We start from the raw sequence: 21,245 nt of genomic DNA, 5'->3' as shown, positions 1-21,245 counted from the left end.
ATGTATGTAGCAAGCCTTCAATGAAAAGCTAATTTCACTTGTATAAACATGCTGATGTTATATTCTGAGTTCCAACAGATTTGCTTAAAATTATAACCATGTGTTAATGTTTTATCGTCGTAGGTTAATGCAGCTTTAAAGGACACTGCATTATATTCATTACTATAACCAGCTCGGCAAATATAGATTTCTTCACAGAAAATGCCCGAGGGATTCAGAAATATTTTCTAATACAAGTATAGGATCTGTTATCCGGAAACCCAGAATGCTCTGAATTCCAAATAATGCAGTCCTTTTTCTCTGTCATAATAAAATAGTAACACACTAAGATATAATTAATCCTTATTGGAAGCAACGTCAGCCTATTGGGTTTAATTAATGTTTGCATGATTTTATAGTAGACTTAAGGTATGAAGAGCCAAATTACAGAAAGATCCGTTATCTGGAAAACCCCAGGTTCCGAGCATTCTGGATAGAGACGCTTCCAGTTATTGTGCCCAGCCATGTTTCTAACTTAGAGCATATGCATATGGCATTCTCATGTTATACTATAACTGGAAATACACTTAGCCTTGTTAAGGGTTTTGTATATTGTAAATGTTACCAGTCAGAAATAATCATCACACTCCTAGAAATGAGCCTGAAAGTGGTAGGCCCACAATTTCACATAAATTGACTGCCAAGTTGTAGTGCATAAAATGAGTGCATTCTTGATTGGTTCATAACTGCCTTTAGAAGGAATGCGAGAACAATATTTTTTTATTGGGAGCTTTTCAGTATGGGCTTCCATAGAAAAGCACCTTCACACAAGGATAACATTACTATTCTCAATACAAGCTGATGACTAGTGTGAAGTTCCTCTGGAGCAGTGGAAGAGTTTTGGAGTAACGAAATGTGCTTTGCTGTCTTAAAGTCTGAAATGTGGCTTTGGCAGACATCAGTACAGGTATAAGACTTGGGCTGTTGTTCATGGTTTGGGCCAGTATCTTTGGTTCCAGTGAGAGCACAACTTAATTCTACAGTACGTGATTAGGGTTGCCATCTTTTGTGGAAAAAAATACCGGCCTTCCTATACATTTATCTTTTTTCCCTATTGATAACATGGGGATCAACAATCATTTTTACTGACCCGGCCAGGTGGCAACCCTATACATGATGCATTATTCTACTGCTCCCTTCTTTTTGGTAAAAGTCTTGAAAATGCCTTGTCATCTTTCAGCATGATAATGCACCATATACAAAAAGAGGTCCATATATATCTGGTTTGCTGAGATGACAATGGAAGGGCTTGACTGGCCTGCACTGACCTGACTCTGAACACCTGTGGGATAGCTGAAACAATGGTTAAAGCAAAATATTTCTCCTTTTCAATCATGATCTTTAGTGTGCATTATTTCTAAATTCTGCAGCTGAAAGGGCTAACAGCCAAGCCATTGGCCTCCCCATGTATCTGTTTGTTTCTACAAGGAGAGGATTATTTGATCAAAAGCCTTTCCACAGCAAGGCTGCTCCTATCCTCTATAGAATTGATTACCTTCCGTAATTGGATAACAGTTCAAGGTCGCCACTTCACCAGACGAGTCTTCAGGCTCAACAGTAGATGTGTGCAGGCCTCGGACTGGCAACCTGTGGGTTCTGGCAAATGCCAGAGGGGCTGCTATAAGATGCCATAGAAAGTCACTATTTAGTGGGCAGGTGGAGGCTGTTTGGGCCTCTATGTACCTGAAATGCCATGGTCTATTTTAATTCTCAGTCCGGACCTGGATGTATGTAGTTTGTAATGTAAACACACAACCATATCAGTATCCATAAGCTTTAGGGCAGAGACGCATGCGAAGATTCAGGGAGATTTAGTCGCCCGGCCACATTTTGCCTCTTCGTCTGGGTGACTAATCTCCCGAAAAGCCTCCGTGGCACTCGGAGCGCTTCTTTTTCCGGAGCTACCCGACGAGGAAACTTCGGAAATGACTTCGGAAAACAAAGTGCTCGGAGTGCCATCCCAAGATTCGCTGAGATTCGGGGAGATTTAGTTGCCTAGTGACAAATCGCCTCTTCTTCAGGCGACTAAACTCCTCAAAAAGGCACTCCGAGTGCTTCGTTTTCGTTGGCTCTGAGTGCCATTCCGCCGGCAATTTAGATTCTAACTGGAGAGAAGGCTTTTCGGGGAGATTAGTTGCCTGAAGAACAGGCGATTTGTCGCCGGGCGACTAAATCTCCCTGAATCTTGGCGTGTGCCCTTCTCTTAAGGGCAGAGACACACTCGAAGATTCGGGTAGCTTTAGTCGTCTCTTCTTCGGACGACAAATCTCCTCGAAAAAGCCCTCTCGCTGGCTAGAAGCTAAATCGCTGTTGGGATGGCACTCAGAGCCAGTGAAAACAAAGCGTTCTGAGTGCCTTTCCGGGAGATTAGTCGCCTGAAGAAGAGGCGATTTGTCACTAGTTATTTTTTTCCAGAAAAGGTGGCAACCCTAATCACGTACTGAATTAAGTTGTGCTTTACTGCAACCAAATATACTGACCCAAACTATGAACAACAGCCCCAGACTTGTTGTGTACTGATGTCTGCAAAAGCCACATGTCAGACTTCCAGACCGCAAAGCACAGTTCATTACTCCAAAAAAACTCTTCCACTGCTCCAGAGTCCCACAGCAGTGGAACTACACTCAGAGCCTACGAAAATGAAGCCCTCTGAGTGCCTTTTCGACCGAAGAAGAGGCGATTTGTCACTAGGCGACTAAATCTTCCGGAATCTTAGCTTGTGTCCTTACTATTATTAGGGTAGGGACACACTGGGCGATTTGGGGAGTTTTAGTCGCCTGGCGACTAATCGCCGCGACTTTTCTCCCCGAATGCCTCCCCTCGCTCTGCGCCTGGCTAAAATGAAAAATCGCCTGCGCTAATCACACGCGGCGATTCGTTTTCCGAAGTCGCCCGAAGTTTCCTCGTGAGGCAACTTCGGGCGATTTCGGAAAACGAATCGCCGCGTGTGATTAGCGCAGGCGATTTTTCATTTTAGCCAGGCGCAGAGCGAGGGGAGGCATTCGGGGAGAAAAGTCGCGGCGATTAGTCGCCAGGCGACTAAAACTCCCCAAATCGCCCAGTGTGTCCCTACCCTTAGGTTTTAAAATTTATTTAAAATCTGTGGACTTTGGCTTTATTTGTTTAGCAAATAAAACATGTACAGGAAAGAATAGATACACTAGTTTTTTCTATGTTTTAAAGATATCTGCTAGGTGTTTGAAATGATTATATAATATTTGTATTAATATATTGTTATTTACACACAGCAGTGTTTATCAGTTGTATCATTCGAACCAAGTAACCTAGTTATTGTATTTTTAAAAGGATTCCTTATCCTGGATCCAGTGCAACTAAGACACTCCAACTCTAGCAGATGTGGGCTTTTTCCCGTGATAATGTCTAAAGATTCACTAGTAATCAGGAATAGCTTTAGGATACAAGAGGTGTATCTATTCTATGCCATATCAGTTAATGTTGCACTTTGTATTCATTTTACGCTGTGTTTTCTGCTGTTTTCTAAGCACTACCAAATTATGCAAAATTGAATTTCAAAGGTGCATTCATATTATGGCTTAATGTGTGTGAAACCTTTAGTTAAGTGGAAACAACCAACATCTTAGTATAGATGAACGTATATTGATGCAAGTGCCTTCGTTAATAGCACCAGAATTCTCTTTAAATTGATCCTTATAGAGTGAACTATTGGTTTATACCAAACCATTCTACATTAGAACCTTTACGGTGAAACATTGTTACAGCCTAAATATTTATCATTTATTGGGCTCGAACACATTTTTAATAGGGAAAAGTCTGGTTTGTGTGAATAGCTATAAGAAAATATAAGGATATTAGCAGTCACCAAGGAGATCCATGGCCAACAAGGCTGCATTTATACAGGTGATGGAACTCAGAGGTGACTTTTTGTAGCCTCATATTCTAAAGCAGGGGGTTACATTATTTAATATAATATGCAAGTTCAATGAATTGTGTGACATCACTAAGCACCACTTGTAAGAATTCTTTTGCAAGATATTCATGGCTCTATAATATGTATTCTAAATAAATATTTGATGGGTTATTTATAGCTTTTGTCTACATAAAACTGTCTTAAAACCAACAATGAGAGGCTTTAACCTTCACTTAAAGGGATACTGTCATGGGAAAAAAAAAATTTTTCAAAATGAATCAGTTAATAGTGCCGCTCCAGCAGAATTCTGCACTGAAATCCATTTCTCAAAAGAGCAAACAGATTTTTTAATATTCAATTTTGAAATCTGACATGGGGCTAGACATATTGTCAATTTCCCAGCTGCTCCAAGTCATGTGACTTGTGCTCTGATAAACTTCAATCACTCTTTACTGCTGTACTGCAAGTTGGAGTGATATCACCCCCATCCCCTTTTCCCCTCAGCAGCCAAACAAAAGAACAATGGGAAGGTAACCAGATAGCAGCTCCCTAACACAAGATAACAGCTGCCTGGTAGATCGAACAACACTCAATAGTAAAAACCCATGTCCCACTGAGACACATTCAGTTACATTGAGAAGGAAAAACAGCAGCCTGCCAAAAAGCATTTCTCTCCTAAAGTGCAGGCACAAGTCACATGACATGGGGCAGCTGGGAAATTGACAAAATGTCTAGCCCCATGTCAGATTTCAAAATTGAATATAAAAAAATCTGTTTGCTCTTTTGAGAAATGGATTTCAGTGCAGAATTCTGCTGGAGCAGCACTATTAACTGATTCATTTTGAAAAAAATTTTTTTCCCATGACAGTATCCCTTTAAGGAATTTTAGGCAGAGAAATGCAAATCACTCCTTAATGTCCTTGAGGCCAACTATGCATCCAGTACCGCTTGATAAGTAAAACAGATACAGCCTAATAATTCGGAGCCATATATCTAAACTTGGAGAACTATGCATCCAGAACCCCTGGATAAGTAGCACAAATATAGCCTAATAATTGAGAGCATATTTCTAAACATGCAGACAGTTTGTTTCAATCTCATTTGATCTCAACGTGGCTTCTGAAGTGGTTGGTGAAGCAAAAGAAACAAAATGGTTAGGGATAGAAGAGCTAAACCAAAGAGCCCTTCTCAATTGCAAAGCATGCACTGAGAGGCTTCTTGAAACAGAAGGTACTCACATGCCTCATGCTACACATATAGCAGATACACATAGCAAATGAGAAGCTTTAAAATACAAGGAAAGACAAAAAAATAAAATCCCATTTTTACTTTCTTTATTGAAAAAGAAACCTATCTCCAATATACTTTAATTAAAAAATGTGTACCGTTTTTATAAGAAACCTGACTGTATGCAGTGAAATTCTCCCTTCATTTACTGCTGTGGATAGGAATTGTCAGACGGTCCCTAACTGCTGAGCAGGGAAACAATCATACTTATGAACAGCAGGGGGAGCACCCGCCTTACTTCCCAGCCATGCAGAACTCAAGCAGCTTTGTTTATGATGATCCTTAAGAAGCCAACCACACTGAGCATGTGCACAGTCTTAGTCTTGCAAAGATCTTTAACAAAGTTACATGATGACAGCCCCCTGTGGCCAACTTTGAAAGCATAAATCATTTGTTTGATTGGGCTAGTAGTGCTTCAGAGCTTTCAAGGAAAGGAATGAGAATCATAGACGGGGACATTTACAAATGACCAAAAACTCACACACGTGCTTATCCTGTACTACTGTATAATGTTTCCCTTTTCCAAGTTTCTCGTTTTCTTTCTTTGTTTTAAAGTGCTCGGTTATCATCTTTATGTCCTGCCACAGGTCCATTACAGAAACATACATTAGTTAATAAGATACAGGCTATAATATTAAGCTTGCATATAAAATCTAATGTATGTTTCTGCCACAGGCCTGTTGGACCCTCTTTGTCTTTACATAATATTATTTAAAGTGTGTATTACCTTAATCAATTCAAGTTATCGCCTCTTAGCCCACAGCCCCATCAGTTGTCATCTTAAAACCAGCATAGTTCATTAAACTCAGGACTATTTCAAGAGAAATGTATTTGTCAAGCCTCTGAATGTATCAAGCTACAAATCCTACTCTTAGTTGAACTGAAGGTCTGTAATCTCAATATAAATTCAGTTTAGGCTTATTCAGAAAGCACTGGCGAAAAGAACATCTGGAGACTTGCCGCATTCCATTTGATGACTTTTTCACCTTACTTTAAAAGGATACTAATGGGATATGACTTTTTGGCATTAAAGATCACACAGAAACAAAATCCTTAACCCAGAATTTTGGACAAAGCTACAGCCTGGATTCAAACATTTGCAAACTATGGAGCAGATTTACTAAACGATGAAGTGACTAACGCTGGTTAAGATTCGCCAGCATTACCGGTTTCAGGGATTTTTCCGATTTAACGGGCGTAAGTGTCACTTCACTATTTAAGGAGATAGACGCTAGTGTTAATCCACTTTTTTGGATTTGTCCGAATCCTAATTTGCATATGCAAATTAGGGTTGGGAAGGGGAAAACATGTTTTACTTCCTTGTTTTGTGACAAAAAGTCACATGATTAACCTCCCCGCCCCTAATTTGCATATGCAAATTAGGATTCGGATTCAATTCGTCCGAATCCTGCTGAAAAAGGGCGAATCCCGAACCGAATCCTGAATTCGGTGCATCCCTAGTTAATTCGCACTCTATCGCCCGTCGAATTTTCACTCTGGCGAATGGACGTTACTCCGCAAATTCACTAAGATGTGGATTTTACTGAACGTTGCCTCTTTTGCCAGACTTGCCTTCGCCAGCTCAGACCAGGCGAAGTGCATTGGAGTGAATAGATCTTCCTCAATCCTCTGTTACTTACATCATATTTTTTAGTGGAAAAAGTCCAAAAAAACAATGGTGTCTCTTCCTTTTTTCAGAGTGACAGTCTGCAAAAGTCCTTAAATTTTTTTTTGGGTAACCGGGTTCCCCAATACATTTTCTAACATATGGAACATAAACTATACAGTGGGCTCATGTGTAGGGCATTATAACAACTCTATTTTCTTTATTAAGGTTCCCTGGACTTGTGTAATGTAATGTATTTGTTGCAACATATACGTCCATTCAACTTTATATTTCCTGCAGTATGCAAATTAGCCTGAGCGAAGACCTCTAATGAAGTTGCGCTAGGCAGAATTGAACTTTCATTGCCGAAGTAATGTTAGGGAAAATTCGCCAGCGTTCAGCGCCCTGGAAGCCACTTCGCATTTTAGTAAATTAGTGTTATCTGAGCGAATTTTTGCTTGGCGAAGAGTTGCAATGGCTGCAAAGCCATCTCTGGCGAATTATTGCTGCTCGGTAAATTTACTCCTATGTCTGATGGATCATCAGCAATAATTAATGGAATTTTCTGGACAGCTCCAGTGGAGACCAAATGCTAACATCTTACGAGGTTCCCAGAAACACTTTAATGGATGCCATCTCCATTGAAGTCAGCAGTAAGCAGCAGACCTGATGTGGCATTAACCTAAGAATTTTCATTACATATGAGGATTTAGTTGAGTGCCGAACAGTGTATCCCCAGGATTCATACCCTAAGCGGCCTCTTTATTATGCTGTGTAAAATAAATGACGAACGTATCCAGGTGTGTGATATATTACGCCATGTGAACACCAGATTTTCAGATGTTATTTTACACTGCAGCAGACCTTTGTAAGCAAGTTCCGCGCTAAAGTTGCTCAAAGAAAAAACATGTAAAAAAACAACGATTTTTTTACATGGCAATGCCTGGCAACGTGTGGCAAATTATTCCACCGTTCTTTACACCACATTATAAATCTGCCCCTAGGTGTCAGGGAATCATCAGATTAACCACAGAGAAAAAAAACAGGATCTCACTTGCTATAAAAAGCTTTCTCGTCTCGCCATTGTTAAAAACATACTGGTTAATATTACATAATTGACTCTTGGCTGGAGGAGCAACATTGGTGAAGATAAACAGAGGGCTCACTAAATCTGTTTTAAAAAAAAAATGTTCCCCTGCACGCTAACATAACGGTAGCAAAAGCAGAGCCTTCTCCTATGGAATACGCAGCTGAGGTTTTATTATGGAAAGGGAGTAGCTGTAAGACATCTCTGTATATTTATTCAGTCTGGCAGTTATGACGTTGGGGTTATGGGTTGTCTTAATCATCCAGTGCATTCAAGAACTCTTGGCAGTGTTATTCAACTGAAATAAAACAAGGTATGAAAAGTAGCTCTGATGGAACATTCCTTTCCTCCTATGGTATGGTACGGTCTGGAAGAGTTGAACATATTTTGTAAATATTGCCAATAAATATTTAAATACCAAGGTCTGACTCTACATTGATTTACTAATCTAGATTCTAATCTTGTTGAAATATTTGTTTACTAAACTAGGTGTTAATTTGTACCTCTGCAGTTACGTAGGCAACTAGACCCTACCTAGACTACATTCTTGACTTGAAGTAGACTGAGCCACACCAGCATGGGACCTGTTATCTGGAATGCTCGGGACCTAGGGTTTTCCGGAAAATGGGTCTTTCCGTAATTTGGATCTTCATACCTTGTCTACTAGAAAATCATGTAAATATTAAATAAACCCAATAGGCTGGTTTTGCTTCCAATATGAATTAATCACATCTTACTTTGGATCAAGTACAAGCTACTGTGTTATTATGACCGAGAAAAAGGAAATCATTTTTTAAAATTTGGATTATTTGGATAAAATGGAGTCTGTGGGAGACAGCTTTCCTTAATTTGGAGGTTACTGGATAACGGATTTCCGGATAATGGGTTTCAAATTCAAATTGTCTACTCTGTATACCAGTACCACCACTTCAATACTTGGAGCATACTGTTAGGAATTCAATAATATAAATACATTTAAAGGTTACCAGTTTACCTGTACCTGAAAACAATGGGTGTAATTTATTAACACTGGCAGAAGTTGCCTCAGAGCAGCAGCCCATTGGCTTTTAGTATTATAAATCCAGCAGAATGATCAAGCAGCATTGCTGATTGGCTGATCTGTGTGCCTGCATTGCAGCAGCTTTGCCTATCGGGTTAGTTAAGTAGCCTCATAGTGTCATTTTGTGAAAAGTAGTTGTTTTTGGTTTGGGGGAACATTTAAAATTTGCCTGGAAAAAAAGTGTCATACACGTAATAGCAGTGTCACTCCTAGCATGTGTATGGCACCTGTCCGACAAGATAAAGAAAGAACAAATGCTCCTCTATCTCCAATATACTTCAATTAAAAAATATGTACTGTTTTTATAAGAAACCTGACAGTATGCAGTGAAAATCCCCCTTCGTTTTAATTGCTCTGACTGCTGCAGATTGGAAAGTTCAGACAGTTCCTGCTCTTCAGGAAAACTATTCATACTTTCAAACGGCAGGGAGGAGCCCCCCACCTCACTTCCCTGACCTCCTGCAGCTTTGTTTGTTTCCCTGTAGAGCAGCCGGTGACCGTGTAGAGATTTGTATGTGCAGACCCAGTGCAGTCTGCATATTCTGTTTATAAATCAGTCTTGCTGTATCGGCTTCTATGGCAGAAATGCTTTGACTTGTGCTGTTTTGATAATTTATGACAATCCCTAATCTTAATCTCCCAACTGAAGCCCAGACCACACTGAGCATGTGCACAGTCTTGGTCTTGCAAAGTTGTTTAATAAAGTTACAAGATTGTGACCCCCTGTGGCCAACTTTGAAAGCATAAATGATTTGTTTAATTAGGCTTCTGGTGCAGCAAGTTTATGTTTACTATACGAAATACAGCATTACTAGCCTTATTCTATTTTAAACTTTAGTTGCCCTTTAAAGCTTTTATGAGATATTAGTATAGAACCAGTTCATGAGCAATCTGTAATCCAGTGCTGGCCTGATCATATCAAATACGTGACTATTCCTGCATCGTATAAGCACATGGTTTCAACTTTCGTTGTGTTTAAAAAATATATATATAAAAATTCAGTTATAAAGGAGAAGTGAGGCTTTTCAGTTAGCGTGGCTAGATGGAGCCAAACAGCTGGGCATTTTGGACCCCTTGGTGTGATGAACAGCTTCATAGATAGATGAAATGGGTTTTACATCATCTGGTCACTGCTAGTACTCTGTACTTACTGCCTAAGGCTCATGTATTAATTGGAAATGTGGATCAGATATCTGATATCCATCATATGATCCAGATCAAAGGTGCCAGAATGTCTCTCATCTCTACTGGTGATAAATCTTGTGCACTGTTTGTTAGTTTTATTCTCTGAAATTCACGATTTTAGAATATAATTTATCATTTGCCTCCAATGTTCTGCTCAGATGTCGAAAGCCTCTCTGACACTGATGTAAGCCATAACCGTATGTCTCTGTGCAAGGCTTGTACAGGCCCCAAATCCCTGCACTCATGAGGCTTGTTTAAGAACAGATTTGAGGTTTCCTGTGCCAGAAGGAGAACTGTACACATGTTGACTCTCTTGCAAACAAAATCAATTTACAAACATTACGCTGAGCAACATAAGTGGATCAACTCGTCTTTAATGTATTAATTTAGGGAAAAGTTGTTTGCTTTGCCATTATGCACGAAGACAGTTTGTTCACCAAATATCTGTCATCATTGGGAATCAGAATCCCTTTCTAAAGGGGAGGCAGTACTGCAGCTTCTCTGCCCGGCTAACCTGTCCACTTGCAGCCATCATCATTGTTTTGTGGCTCAAGAAATACAAATATATCATTATAGGTTATCAGTTATCCCCAAACCAGTAGCTCATGAGTAACATGTTGCTCTCCAACCACTTGGATGTTGCTCCCAGTGGCCTCAAAGCAGGTGCTTATTTTTGAATTCCAGGCTTGAAGACAAGTTTTGGTTGTATAAAAACCAGATGTACTGCCAAACAGAGCCTCAATGTAGGTTGATAATCCACATAAGGACTAGCAAATGGGCAATTACAGCATTTATGTGGCACCCCAAGAACATTTTTCATGCTTGTGTTGCTCCCCAACTCCTTTTACTTTTGAATGTTGCTCAGGGTTCAAAAGGTTGGGGATCCCTGGGTTAGATAAATTAGTGCTTTCATTTACATTCCTGATCTGCAGCATCCTCCCAACCCTTTGTAAAAAGATTATTAACTGCAACATTTATTTTGAATCTAATAATTATTTTCAAAACTTCTGTTTTTCCATTCCAGATCCTAAAATCTCTCCTGAAACAGAAACGGACATTCCAACAGAATGGGAGATAAAGACAATCACCAGCTCACTTAAGTCATACTTAAGGTAAAATCCTGTTTAAGTTGCTGTTACCGTTGGAATTCATGAAATATTACATGGCGGGTCAGGTTAAAAGAGCCATTCCATTATGGTGCGATTTATATGATAAATACAAGAGTTCCTCTGCACTCAACCCATTATCAATATATTTAAGACAGAGACATTTTGTGCATACTGCTACTGAAAAATGCCTTACCCTTTAAACACCACAGGGATTGTTTGTCCATATAATATATAAATATATTTAAGCTGGCCAAATACGTAAAAGTCATCCCATATCTGGCCAGTCCTACGCTCAATTTTCATCTGATTCATTAAGAATAGTGAATTGGCGAATTTGCGCCATTTCGCTTCGCCAAAAAATTCGCAAAATCTGCGAAACGGTGCCGGCGTCTCGTTTTTTCGACTCCGGCGCCCGTTTTTTAACGCCGGCGTCCGTTTTTTCGAAAAAAAAAAAATTAATTCGCCCATCACTAATTAAGAATTCTATTGCTTCATTTTACACGGGGACTAAGTTTTGCCTGCAACTTACGTAAATGATACCTTACCTTTTATGGAATCAGTTCCACATTTCTTTTACTCCTCAAATTCTAAAAAAACAATATCCACCTGAACCAAAAGGCTCACAAATTATATTTCCCTTTCGGAAAGAAGAAAAAAACTGCACTGTGTGGAGGGGCCACTGCACAATGTTATATGACAGTTTACAGTATAGTTGGAGATATTAAGACCTTATAATGACAATTGGGGACAGGGGTATTACTGAGATCTAAAACCAGGGGAGGTGGTTGCTCCACAAGCAGCATTTGACCCAAAAAGCCTGAAAACCACTTCAGTAGGATGTGCACACAAACAGCAGCCTACACAGCACATTGTGTAGTACACAGATGATTGTTCAGCTTTAATAAAAGTAGTTTAAAAAACAATTCACTCTAGGGAAACTCAAGTTAATGTAAATGTTCCATATTGAGCCACTTTTTTTTTTTTAATTCTCTTTATTTTGAATTTTTCACATGAAATATAACAGTGTTATACAGAAATTGTATCAAGAACAATATCACGTTTTGAAATATTTCAACATATACAAACAAAATGTAAAAGAAAAATAAAAGTAAAAGGCTACCAAAAAAAATAGATATTGAGCCACATTTTAACCCATTCTAATTAATTTTTTTTAAACTTTTTTGCTAAAATGGCGTTGATGTACGTGATGTGTTTTTTAAGCATTTTCATTTGTGTTCAAGCTTACACTTTCCTGCACGTCTAGTTAATATAATAAAATTTGTACAATTTCCTATTGCAGGATGCTTCCAGGACCCCTCATGACATACCAGTTTCAAAGAAGCTTTATCAAAGCAGCAAGTAAGTTTCCCTTGTGTAATATCTTTTGTGGGCTGAACTGTTCACTGTTGGGCACCCAGCCATCGGCTCTGCTTTTCTTCTCTGATCTCACTTCTGTCCATGTAACTGTTACATCCACTGGGACATGTACATTCATTTGTGCTGCGAGTCTGGGCTTGTGGGTCACTCTAGAGCAGGGGTCCCAACCTTTTTTTACCCGGGAGCCACATTCAAATGTAAAAAGAGTTGGAGAGCAACACAAGCATAAATAGTCCCTTGGGTGCCAAAATAAGGGCTGTGATTGGCTATTTGGTTGCCCCTATGTGGACTGGCAGCCTACAAGAGGCTCTACTTGGTACTATACTTAGTTTTTATGCAATTAAAACTTGCTTCCAAGCCTGGAATTCAAAAATAAGCATCTGCTCTGAGGACCCAGAGAGCAACATCCAAGGGGTTGGAGAGCAACATGTTGCTCACGAGCTACTGGTTGGGGATCACTGCTCTAGAGGCTCAGGTAAAATGTCAGTTAAAAAAACAAATCCAGCTTTGTGAAGAATCTTTTCGTTCAGGTCCTTTTAGACTAAATTTATAGCAGGGATAAGCTTGAATGAAACAGAGGCCTTTTATGTTGGTGTCTAAATTAGGGTTGTTACCTGTCCATATTTCACCCGGACAGCCCGGTATTTAGAAGGGCTGTCCTGATGAAAATTAAGAAAAATTAGGAAATCTGGACAGGACACAAATTGCTGATCGCCAAGTCACCAGTCGCACCCCGATGTCACCAGTCCTGCCTCCAACATCACCGGCCCTACCACCACCCCGCCTCCAATATCATCCGTCCGGCCCATTTTCCAGCCCCAGAAAAGGTGCCAACCCCAGTCTAAATGCTTTAAAAATTGCTAACCTGAAAGGAATGTCTATAACATTCTACAGTGCAGAGGTTCCTCATTTCCTAAATGCAATGCAAGATCTTAGGACTATGTTTTAGCATGATTGGGCCTTGTTCAACAAAAGATTTACGGTTAGGTATGGGATCTGTTATTCAAAAAGCTCTGAATTACGGAAAGGCCGTCTCCCTTTGAGTCGATTGTATCCAAATATTTAAAAATGATTTCCTTTTCCTTTGTAATAATAAAACAGTACATTGTACTTGATCCAAGCTAAATATACTTAATCCTAATTGGAAGCAAAACCAGCCTATTGTGTTTATTTAATTTTTACATGATTGTCTAGTAGTAGATTTAAGGTATGAAGATCCACATTATGGAAGGACTATCTGGAAAGCCCCAGGTCCTGAGCATTCTGGATAACATTTTCTATACCGGTACCAATATATTAAGGATGATCACACATTGTGTGCCTTTAGCTACTAAAAATGCCTGCCCTTTATACAAAACAAGGCTTGCTAGAGACAATGACCTTTTATCTATGACAGCTAGGAAGCCATATGTAATCTCTAGTAATAAATATTATTCCATGTACAAAATTTCATTAAAAGCCCTGATTATAATTCTTTGTAATTAGTCCAAGTAATCTCATTTTACTATTGTTTAGTCAAATCTACAGTTAGGTACATAAATCTTTGGACAGAGACAACTTTTTTTCTAATTTTGGTTCTGTACATTACCACAATGAATTTTTAATGAAACAATTCAGATGCAGTTGAACTGCAGACTTTCACTTTTAATTCAGTGGGTTGAACAAAAGGATTGCATCATATAAATGTGAGGAACTAAAGCCTTTTTTACACAATCACTTCATTTCAGGGGCTCAAAAGAAATAGGACAAATTAAAAAACTGAAAATAGAATGTTCATTTCTAATACTTGGTTGAAACCCCTTTGCTGGCAATGACAGGCCAGCGCCGACCAGGCGGCCGCGCGGTCCTAGCGCCCGCCTTCCCAGCGCACCGGCGAAAAAACGCAGGCACAGCTGGTGTAGTTGAACGGGGACGCGAACGTCCCCATAATGCGGCTGGGCAGCATGCGGCTGGGCGGCATGCAGCCCCTATTTTTTGCCGCCCTAGGCCCGGGCCTATGTGGCCTTGCCGCAAATCCGGTCCTGTGACAGCCTGAAGTCTTGAACTCATGGACATCACCAGATTCTGGGTTTCCTCCTTTTTAATGCTCTGCCAGGCCTTTACTGCAGCGGCTTTCAGTTGTGTTTGTTTGTGGGCCTTTCTGTCCGAAGTTTAGTCTTCATCAAGTGAAATGCAGCTCAATTTGGTTCAGATCAGGTGACTGACTTGGCCATTCAAGAATATTCCACTTCTTTGCTTTAATAAACTCCTGGGTTGCGTTGGCTGTATGTTTTGGGTCATTATGAAATGCCCCCAATCAATGTGACTGCATTTAGCTGGATTTGAGCAGACAGTGTCTCTGAACACGTCAGAATTCATTCTTGTGCTTCTGTCCTGTGTCACATGATGGATAAACACTAGTGTCCCAGTGCCACTGGCAGCCATGCACGCCCAAGCCATCACACTGCCTCCCAAATGTTTTATAGATGATGTGGTATGTTTTGGATCATGAGCTGTTCCATGTCTTCTCCATACTTTTTTCTTGCCATCATTCTGGTAGAGGTTGATCTTGGTTTCATCTGTCCAAAGAATGTTTTTCCAGAACTGTGCTGGCTTTTTTAGATGTTTTTTTTTTTTTTTTTTAGCAAAGTCCGATCTAGCTTTTCTATTCTTGATTCTTATGAGTGGCTTGCACCTTGCAGTGCACCCTCTGTATTTACTTTCATGCAGTCTTCTCTTTATGGTAGACTTGGTTATCGATACACCTGCCTCCTGGAGAGTGTTGTTCACTTGTTTGGCTGTTGTGAAGGGATTTCTCTTCATCATGGAAATGATTCTGCGATCATCCACCACTGTTGTCTTCCATGGATGTCCAGGTCTTTTTGTGTTGCTGAGTTCACCAGTGATTTCTTTCTTACTCAGGAGGTACCAAACTGTAGATTTTGCCACTCCTAATATTGTAGCAATTTCTCGGATATTGTAGCAATTTCTCACCTACATGGAGAGCTCCTTTGACCACATGTTGTCTGTTCACAGCAAAATCTTTCACATACAAGCACCCCCCTCCCCCTCAAATCAACTCCAGGGCCTTTATCTGATTAATTGATAATGGCTTAATGAAGGAATTGCCCACACCTGCCCATGAAACAGCCTTTGAGTCAATTGTCCAATTACTTTTGAGCCCCTGAAATGAAGTGATTGTGTTAAAAAAAAAGGCTTTAGTTCCTCACATTCTTATGCAATCTTTTGTTCAACCCACTGAATTAAAGCTGAAAGTCTGCAGTTCAACCGCATCTGAATTGTTTCATTTAAAATTCATTGTGGTCATGTATAGAACCAAAATCAGAAAAAAGTTGTCTCTGTCCAAAGATTTCTGGAATTAACTGTATCTAAGGAAATATTTACATTTTTTAAGTGACCAATTTAATAGCTCCTCTATTTTATACAATGTTACATAGCATATATATATGAACTGTTTCATCCATTCCCTGTTGTAAAATGCTGTGCAAAAAAATTGCTTCCAATCAATTTACAAAGTTTGGGCAGATTTATTATTGCAAAAACGTTTTTTTGCATTCCTTATTGAAGAAGCTATTGTTGAACCACATGTTAATCACAGAAGAAAATGTTGTGATATGTTTTTAAACTGAATTGAGTAATCGGATAATTTTCTACAGCTGCTTAAAAGAAATCCATTCGTTTAACACGGTCTATTGCCACATCTGAGACGCATGGGCCCATCGTTTGACATAAATTCATTTACATAAGGCAGATGCACTTGACGGAATTGTGAAGATGCATCTTTTGTTACTGTTTATTTCTAAAGAGCCAAAGCACATTCTGTACTCTAGCTGTGGTTATACAATACCATATCAAATTGTTTTCAGTGCTCAACCTGCAGCTGGCTGAAAAAAAGCTCATCACTGATTGGTTGCTATGGGTTACTGGCCGGTTGCAAATTTGCCCAGTGTTTATATATGAGCCCTGGTGTATGGCCAGTGGTGGAAAATGGTAAAACCGTGAAGCAACATATTTCTTTGTTATTTTAACTTCTCAAATACAGTCCAGAGCACGGTATTTATTTATGTTTAATGGATAAAATATGCTGACAGATCTCCATCCAGAGGCCTTGCAGGCCAAATCAATATTAATGCAGTATAACCGGAGGTAGATGAATTTTTATCAGCATGTTGTTTTGTGCCCACTAGAAACCCAGCTGTTTCTAAATTAGCAGATGACTTATAACTTGCATTATTTGCCGCTCGCCTGAGGTGTGCCTGTTTCATGAAATGTGTTTGATTTTGTTAAAGAACTAGAGAACCAAGATTCAAGAATAAAGGAGATCCACTGTCTGATCCACCGCCTACCAGAGAAAAACCGACAGATGCTCGACTTGCTAATGACGCATTTGGCAAAGTGAGTTTGGAAACCGTATAGCGAACGACGGCACTGCCCAGTATGTCCGTTAGGGTGAAATTTGCGATGAATGTTTTTTTTTTAGATAACCATGGAAGCCGAGCCTAAATTCTGATTGTGGTAAGAGGTGAATGCTTGCTTATTGTTTTTAGATACAGTATGCTTAAAACTGTCAGACTAATTTATTAAGTATATATAGTAGGGATATACCGTATTCAGGATTCAGTTCGGGATTCGGCCTCTTTCAGCAGGATTCAGCCAAATCCTTCTGCCCGGCCAAACGGAATCCTAATTTATGCAAATTAGGGGCAGGGAGGGAGATCACGTTACTTTTTGGCACAAAACAAGGAAGTAAGAAATGTTTTCCCCTTCCCACCCTAATTTGCATATGCAAATTAAGGTTCAGTTTGGTATTTGGCGGAATCTTTTGCGAAGGATTCGGGGGTTCAGCCGAATCCAAAATAGTGGATTTGGTGCATTCCTTATATATAGAAAATGTATAATAAGCCTATGAGGTATGGGACCCACGATGAAATGACTGATCACAAAGTGGTTCTGAAACTGCAGTTTGTGGAGCATTGTGGGATGTATTTGTTGTGTCAGTGTTCCCTGTAGGACATGGGAACAGCAGGTCTAAAGCAAAAATAGATATTTTCTTTTAAATAGTGAAAAATGTGGATACACCTTAATACGAACACAGCAAATCTCAAGTTGTATATTTGACTAGTGACTGCCATATTGCTTGGTGGAATATCGAAGTGTATGTAATCATAGAAGTGCATTGTGCCGCCAGGTTGATGTACGTCATAGAGAAGACCTCTGCTGAGTCATGCAATTTGTCAAAAGCTCCAATGTATTATAATTATTGCCTTTTTCCCACCTTTTCCTTACGGTATGGCTATATAAAACATAATGAATATCCTATAACTTATCCTTATAAGTGGAGCTTGGTGATGCCATTGGTTAGGATCGGTTCAAACACACCAAGGGGCATATTTATTATTCTATGTAAAATGAAACGCGCCAAAAAGAAAATGGTGTAAAAAGCTGTGTAAAATATTGCTAGGTGTGTGTAACTTTACCCCATGTGTGCCGATGTTATTTTATTCTAAGAAAAAATGCGTAAAAACTGTATGTGTTTTTTTTGCACAGTGAAGCCTGCCAATGTTTGGTGTATTATCCCAACATTTTTTTTTTTAATAAATATGCCCCTAGATGTGCCTTTTGTATTTAGATTGTGGTCAGCTATTTTTTTTTTTTTAATTAGCATTTAAGACTCTGCAAACGTGTGATCTTGGTTCTTCAGTACTGCATATGCCTGAACTTTTCCCAAAGTATGTATGAATATTCATTTGACTGAATTTCTGGCTCTGCAGTTCAGCTCAGTATATCTCCTCTGTTTTGTAAGCCTTGCAAGTCTGTTTTTATAGTTTGCGGCCAAGAGAGCAAAACTTTAGTGCTGTCCAAGTCTCCCAGCCATTAAGTAAACTCATTCCAAGCATCTCAATATGCAGTTTCTCCAAGTCACTGGTGTATTATGGTGCCGTTTAGTTTGTGCTTATGAGTCGGCTGCATTAACAATTTAGGAAAAAGAGAAAACATTCTTTATATTTGTATACAATGACATTATGTATTATGCAACTAACTACTTTTACCTTTGTTTTTTATGCAGTAGTAATGTACACACCTAGAGAATAGTTTAGTAAGCAGTCTAAATCCAGCTCTTATGTTACGCGTATTGCATCAAAAAATAGGCAAATCTGACCCATTTTGCTGAAAATTAGCCAAATACATTTAAGTCTATGGGCAACAATTTTTTTTCACCCATCGGATCTTTTTTTGCGGCAAATTTCACACTCTTTATATTCATTCATAGGGGGTCCGAATTTATCTCAATATTTTATGAAAAAACCCGTCATCAAAGTCCGAATTTATCTCAATATTTTCTGAAAAAAACGCTGCAAAAAAAGGCTTATTTATTAATACACTTTCACAAAAATTTTGTTTGCGGGGAAAACAAACAAAAAAAAAATCGTGAAAAATCAGATTTTCACATTTTTTTTTAATTTTTGTGATTTTATTCTGATTTTTCACCTGAAAACTCAGAATTTTGCCCAAAAACTTCGGGGTACTGCCAAAAACCCAGCGCACATCAAAAAATCATTGGGACTTCTCCCATTGACTTACATGCAACCTCGAAAGGTCTGAGATGCCGGATTTTCAGAGTCTGACTTTTCCATCCTCGGGGTTAAATAAATTCCCGTAAAAATTCGTGATTTTTTTTTTAAAAAAAGTGCAATTTTATTTAAAAAAAAAAATACGAATTTTTCATGATTTTTGCATTCTGAGTTTATTAAATAACCCCCATAGAGTCGTATTTATCAGTGAGTGAAAGGTAGATAAATACACTTGATAAATACACTTCTAAATATCCCATAGGAATTTGAATCATCAGATGGTGAAGGGTTCCACTCAAATTTTTAATGGAAACCTTTTTAAAAAACTGCAGTGCTAATTGCCAATATATTTCTGTTAGGAAATGTGTATGGAATTATGAAGAGGGATTGCTCATTTCTTGACATTTTTGGTAGGGATGCACCAAATACAGGATTCATTTCGGGATTGTGCCTTTTCTTTTTTAGCAGGATTCGGATTTGCCCGGATCATAATCCTAATTTGCATATGCAAATGAGGGGTGGGGAGGGATATTGCATGACAAGGAAGTAAAAAAATGTTCTCCTTCCCAACCATATGCAGTGTTCAATTTTATATTTATGATTACCCAATGGCACATACTACTAGAAAAGTATATTATTATGAAAATGGTTTATTTACATGAAGCAGGATTTTACATATGAGCTGTTTTATGCAATATCTTTTTATAGAGACCTACATTGTTTGGGGGGTATAGTTTTCCTTTAATAGAAATATTTTAGACTGGCTGTAGGAATACTGTTTTATTTTCAATTTGCAAGGCTTTATTATGGTTCACGAAAATCACATCCAACAAGTACAAGAGGCAATCTCCAGAGGGTGACAAGTTGATACGCCTGACATTGCCTTGAGGATAAAACCTCCTTCTTTCTAATTTGAAGAGATGCCTTGAGATTTCCTTGATGATTGTTTCAAGTAACTTTCATGTAATGTTTAAATTTTCTGTACAAGCTTATCTTTTAGTGTGTAATTTTGTTCTTTTTAGTCATCTAATATTGGTTGCCCATATAGCGCTATAATCTTAGTGGTGACCTCTGGGTGAGTGAATAGACTTTTGTGCCCTGGCCTTCAGATATATAGGTGAGATCTAACTTTACTGGTATATTATAATGTCTTTTCTAGATGGGCGACTAGCAGCCTCACTTTAGCTCTTTTAAGCAACTCTTTAGATTTGTCAACGTTTCTACTTAACACATTTGTATTCTTTGGAAAGTTCATTTGATTAATTCTCCAGATCTTCAGGTTCTTGTAGAACAGTTTTATCCTTATGTAATATGTAATATGTTCTCATCCATATTTATAGCAATTCAAAGCGTTAAAGTGGACCTGCCACCCAGACATAAAAAGCTGTATAACAAAAGTCCTTTTCAAATTAAACATGCAATCCAAATTCTATTTTTTATGAAAGCATTCATAGTTGTTGTGAATGCAATTAAAAATCTCAGCTGTCAATCAACTATTGCCTGCCCCTCCTCTATGCCTTAGTCATAGTGGCGGGGCAGACAATTACTTTCACTTTCCATTCAGTACTTCCTAGATGTCACTGCTCTCCCCACATTTCCCCAGTTCTCTTCACCATTTAATTGTGTAGCCAGGGCATGGGGATGGACATCAGGTCCCCCATTCTGATGCACAAATAAGATTCTGAGATGATACAAGACTTGTCTTAATAACAGTGTCCACAAAATGGCTCCTGCATGCTTGCTATAATTATGAATTCCCAGACCAAAGGAAACCAGATTCAAATAATTTATATAGAGTAATTAAAGTTCATTTTGCTTGATTTATGAGATAAAATAGGATTTGGAATCATTTTTTCAGGTGAATGGTCCCCTTTAAATATTTTTTACATTTATCAAATGGTGTATATCCCATCTAATCTATTCATAAAGTTTCAATATTTAAGTGTTTTAAAGCTTTGTTTGAAGAAGTCTGCTTTTAACAAACCTGCGAAGACGGAAGTTAACTTCATCTACATTGTTTCAAGAGACTGAATC

At 38.8% G+C, this 21,245-nt stretch overlaps 1 protein-coding gene across 3 annotated transcripts in view; it reads left to right on the top strand.

Annotated features, from left to right (window-relative positions):
- The window catches only part of arhgap26.S (Rho GTPase activating protein 26 S homeolog), a 318,698-nt gene that overhangs the window by 160,262 nt on the left and 137,191 nt on the right, over positions 1 to 21,245 (top strand). For all 3 annotated transcript variants that reach the window (XM_018256176.2, XM_018256175.2, XM_041588729.1), the window contains exons 15-17: positions 11,178 to 11,265; positions 12,563 to 12,621; positions 16,929 to 17,034. In XM_018256176.2, coding sequence (XP_018111665.1) covers positions 11,178 to 11,265; positions 12,563 to 12,621; positions 16,929 to 17,034 — 253 coding nt within the window. The remainder of the gene's footprint in view (positions 1 to 11,177; positions 11,266 to 12,562; positions 12,622 to 16,928; positions 17,035 to 21,245) is intronic.

Source organism: Xenopus laevis, chromosome 3S (assembly GCF_017654675.1).
Source record: "Xenopus laevis strain J_2021 chromosome 3S, Xenopus_laevis_v10.1, whole genome shotgun sequence".
NCBI lineage: Eukaryota > Metazoa > Chordata > Amphibia > Anura > Pipidae > Xenopus > Xenopus laevis.
This window is presented reverse-complemented; position numbering and strand designations above follow the sequence as displayed.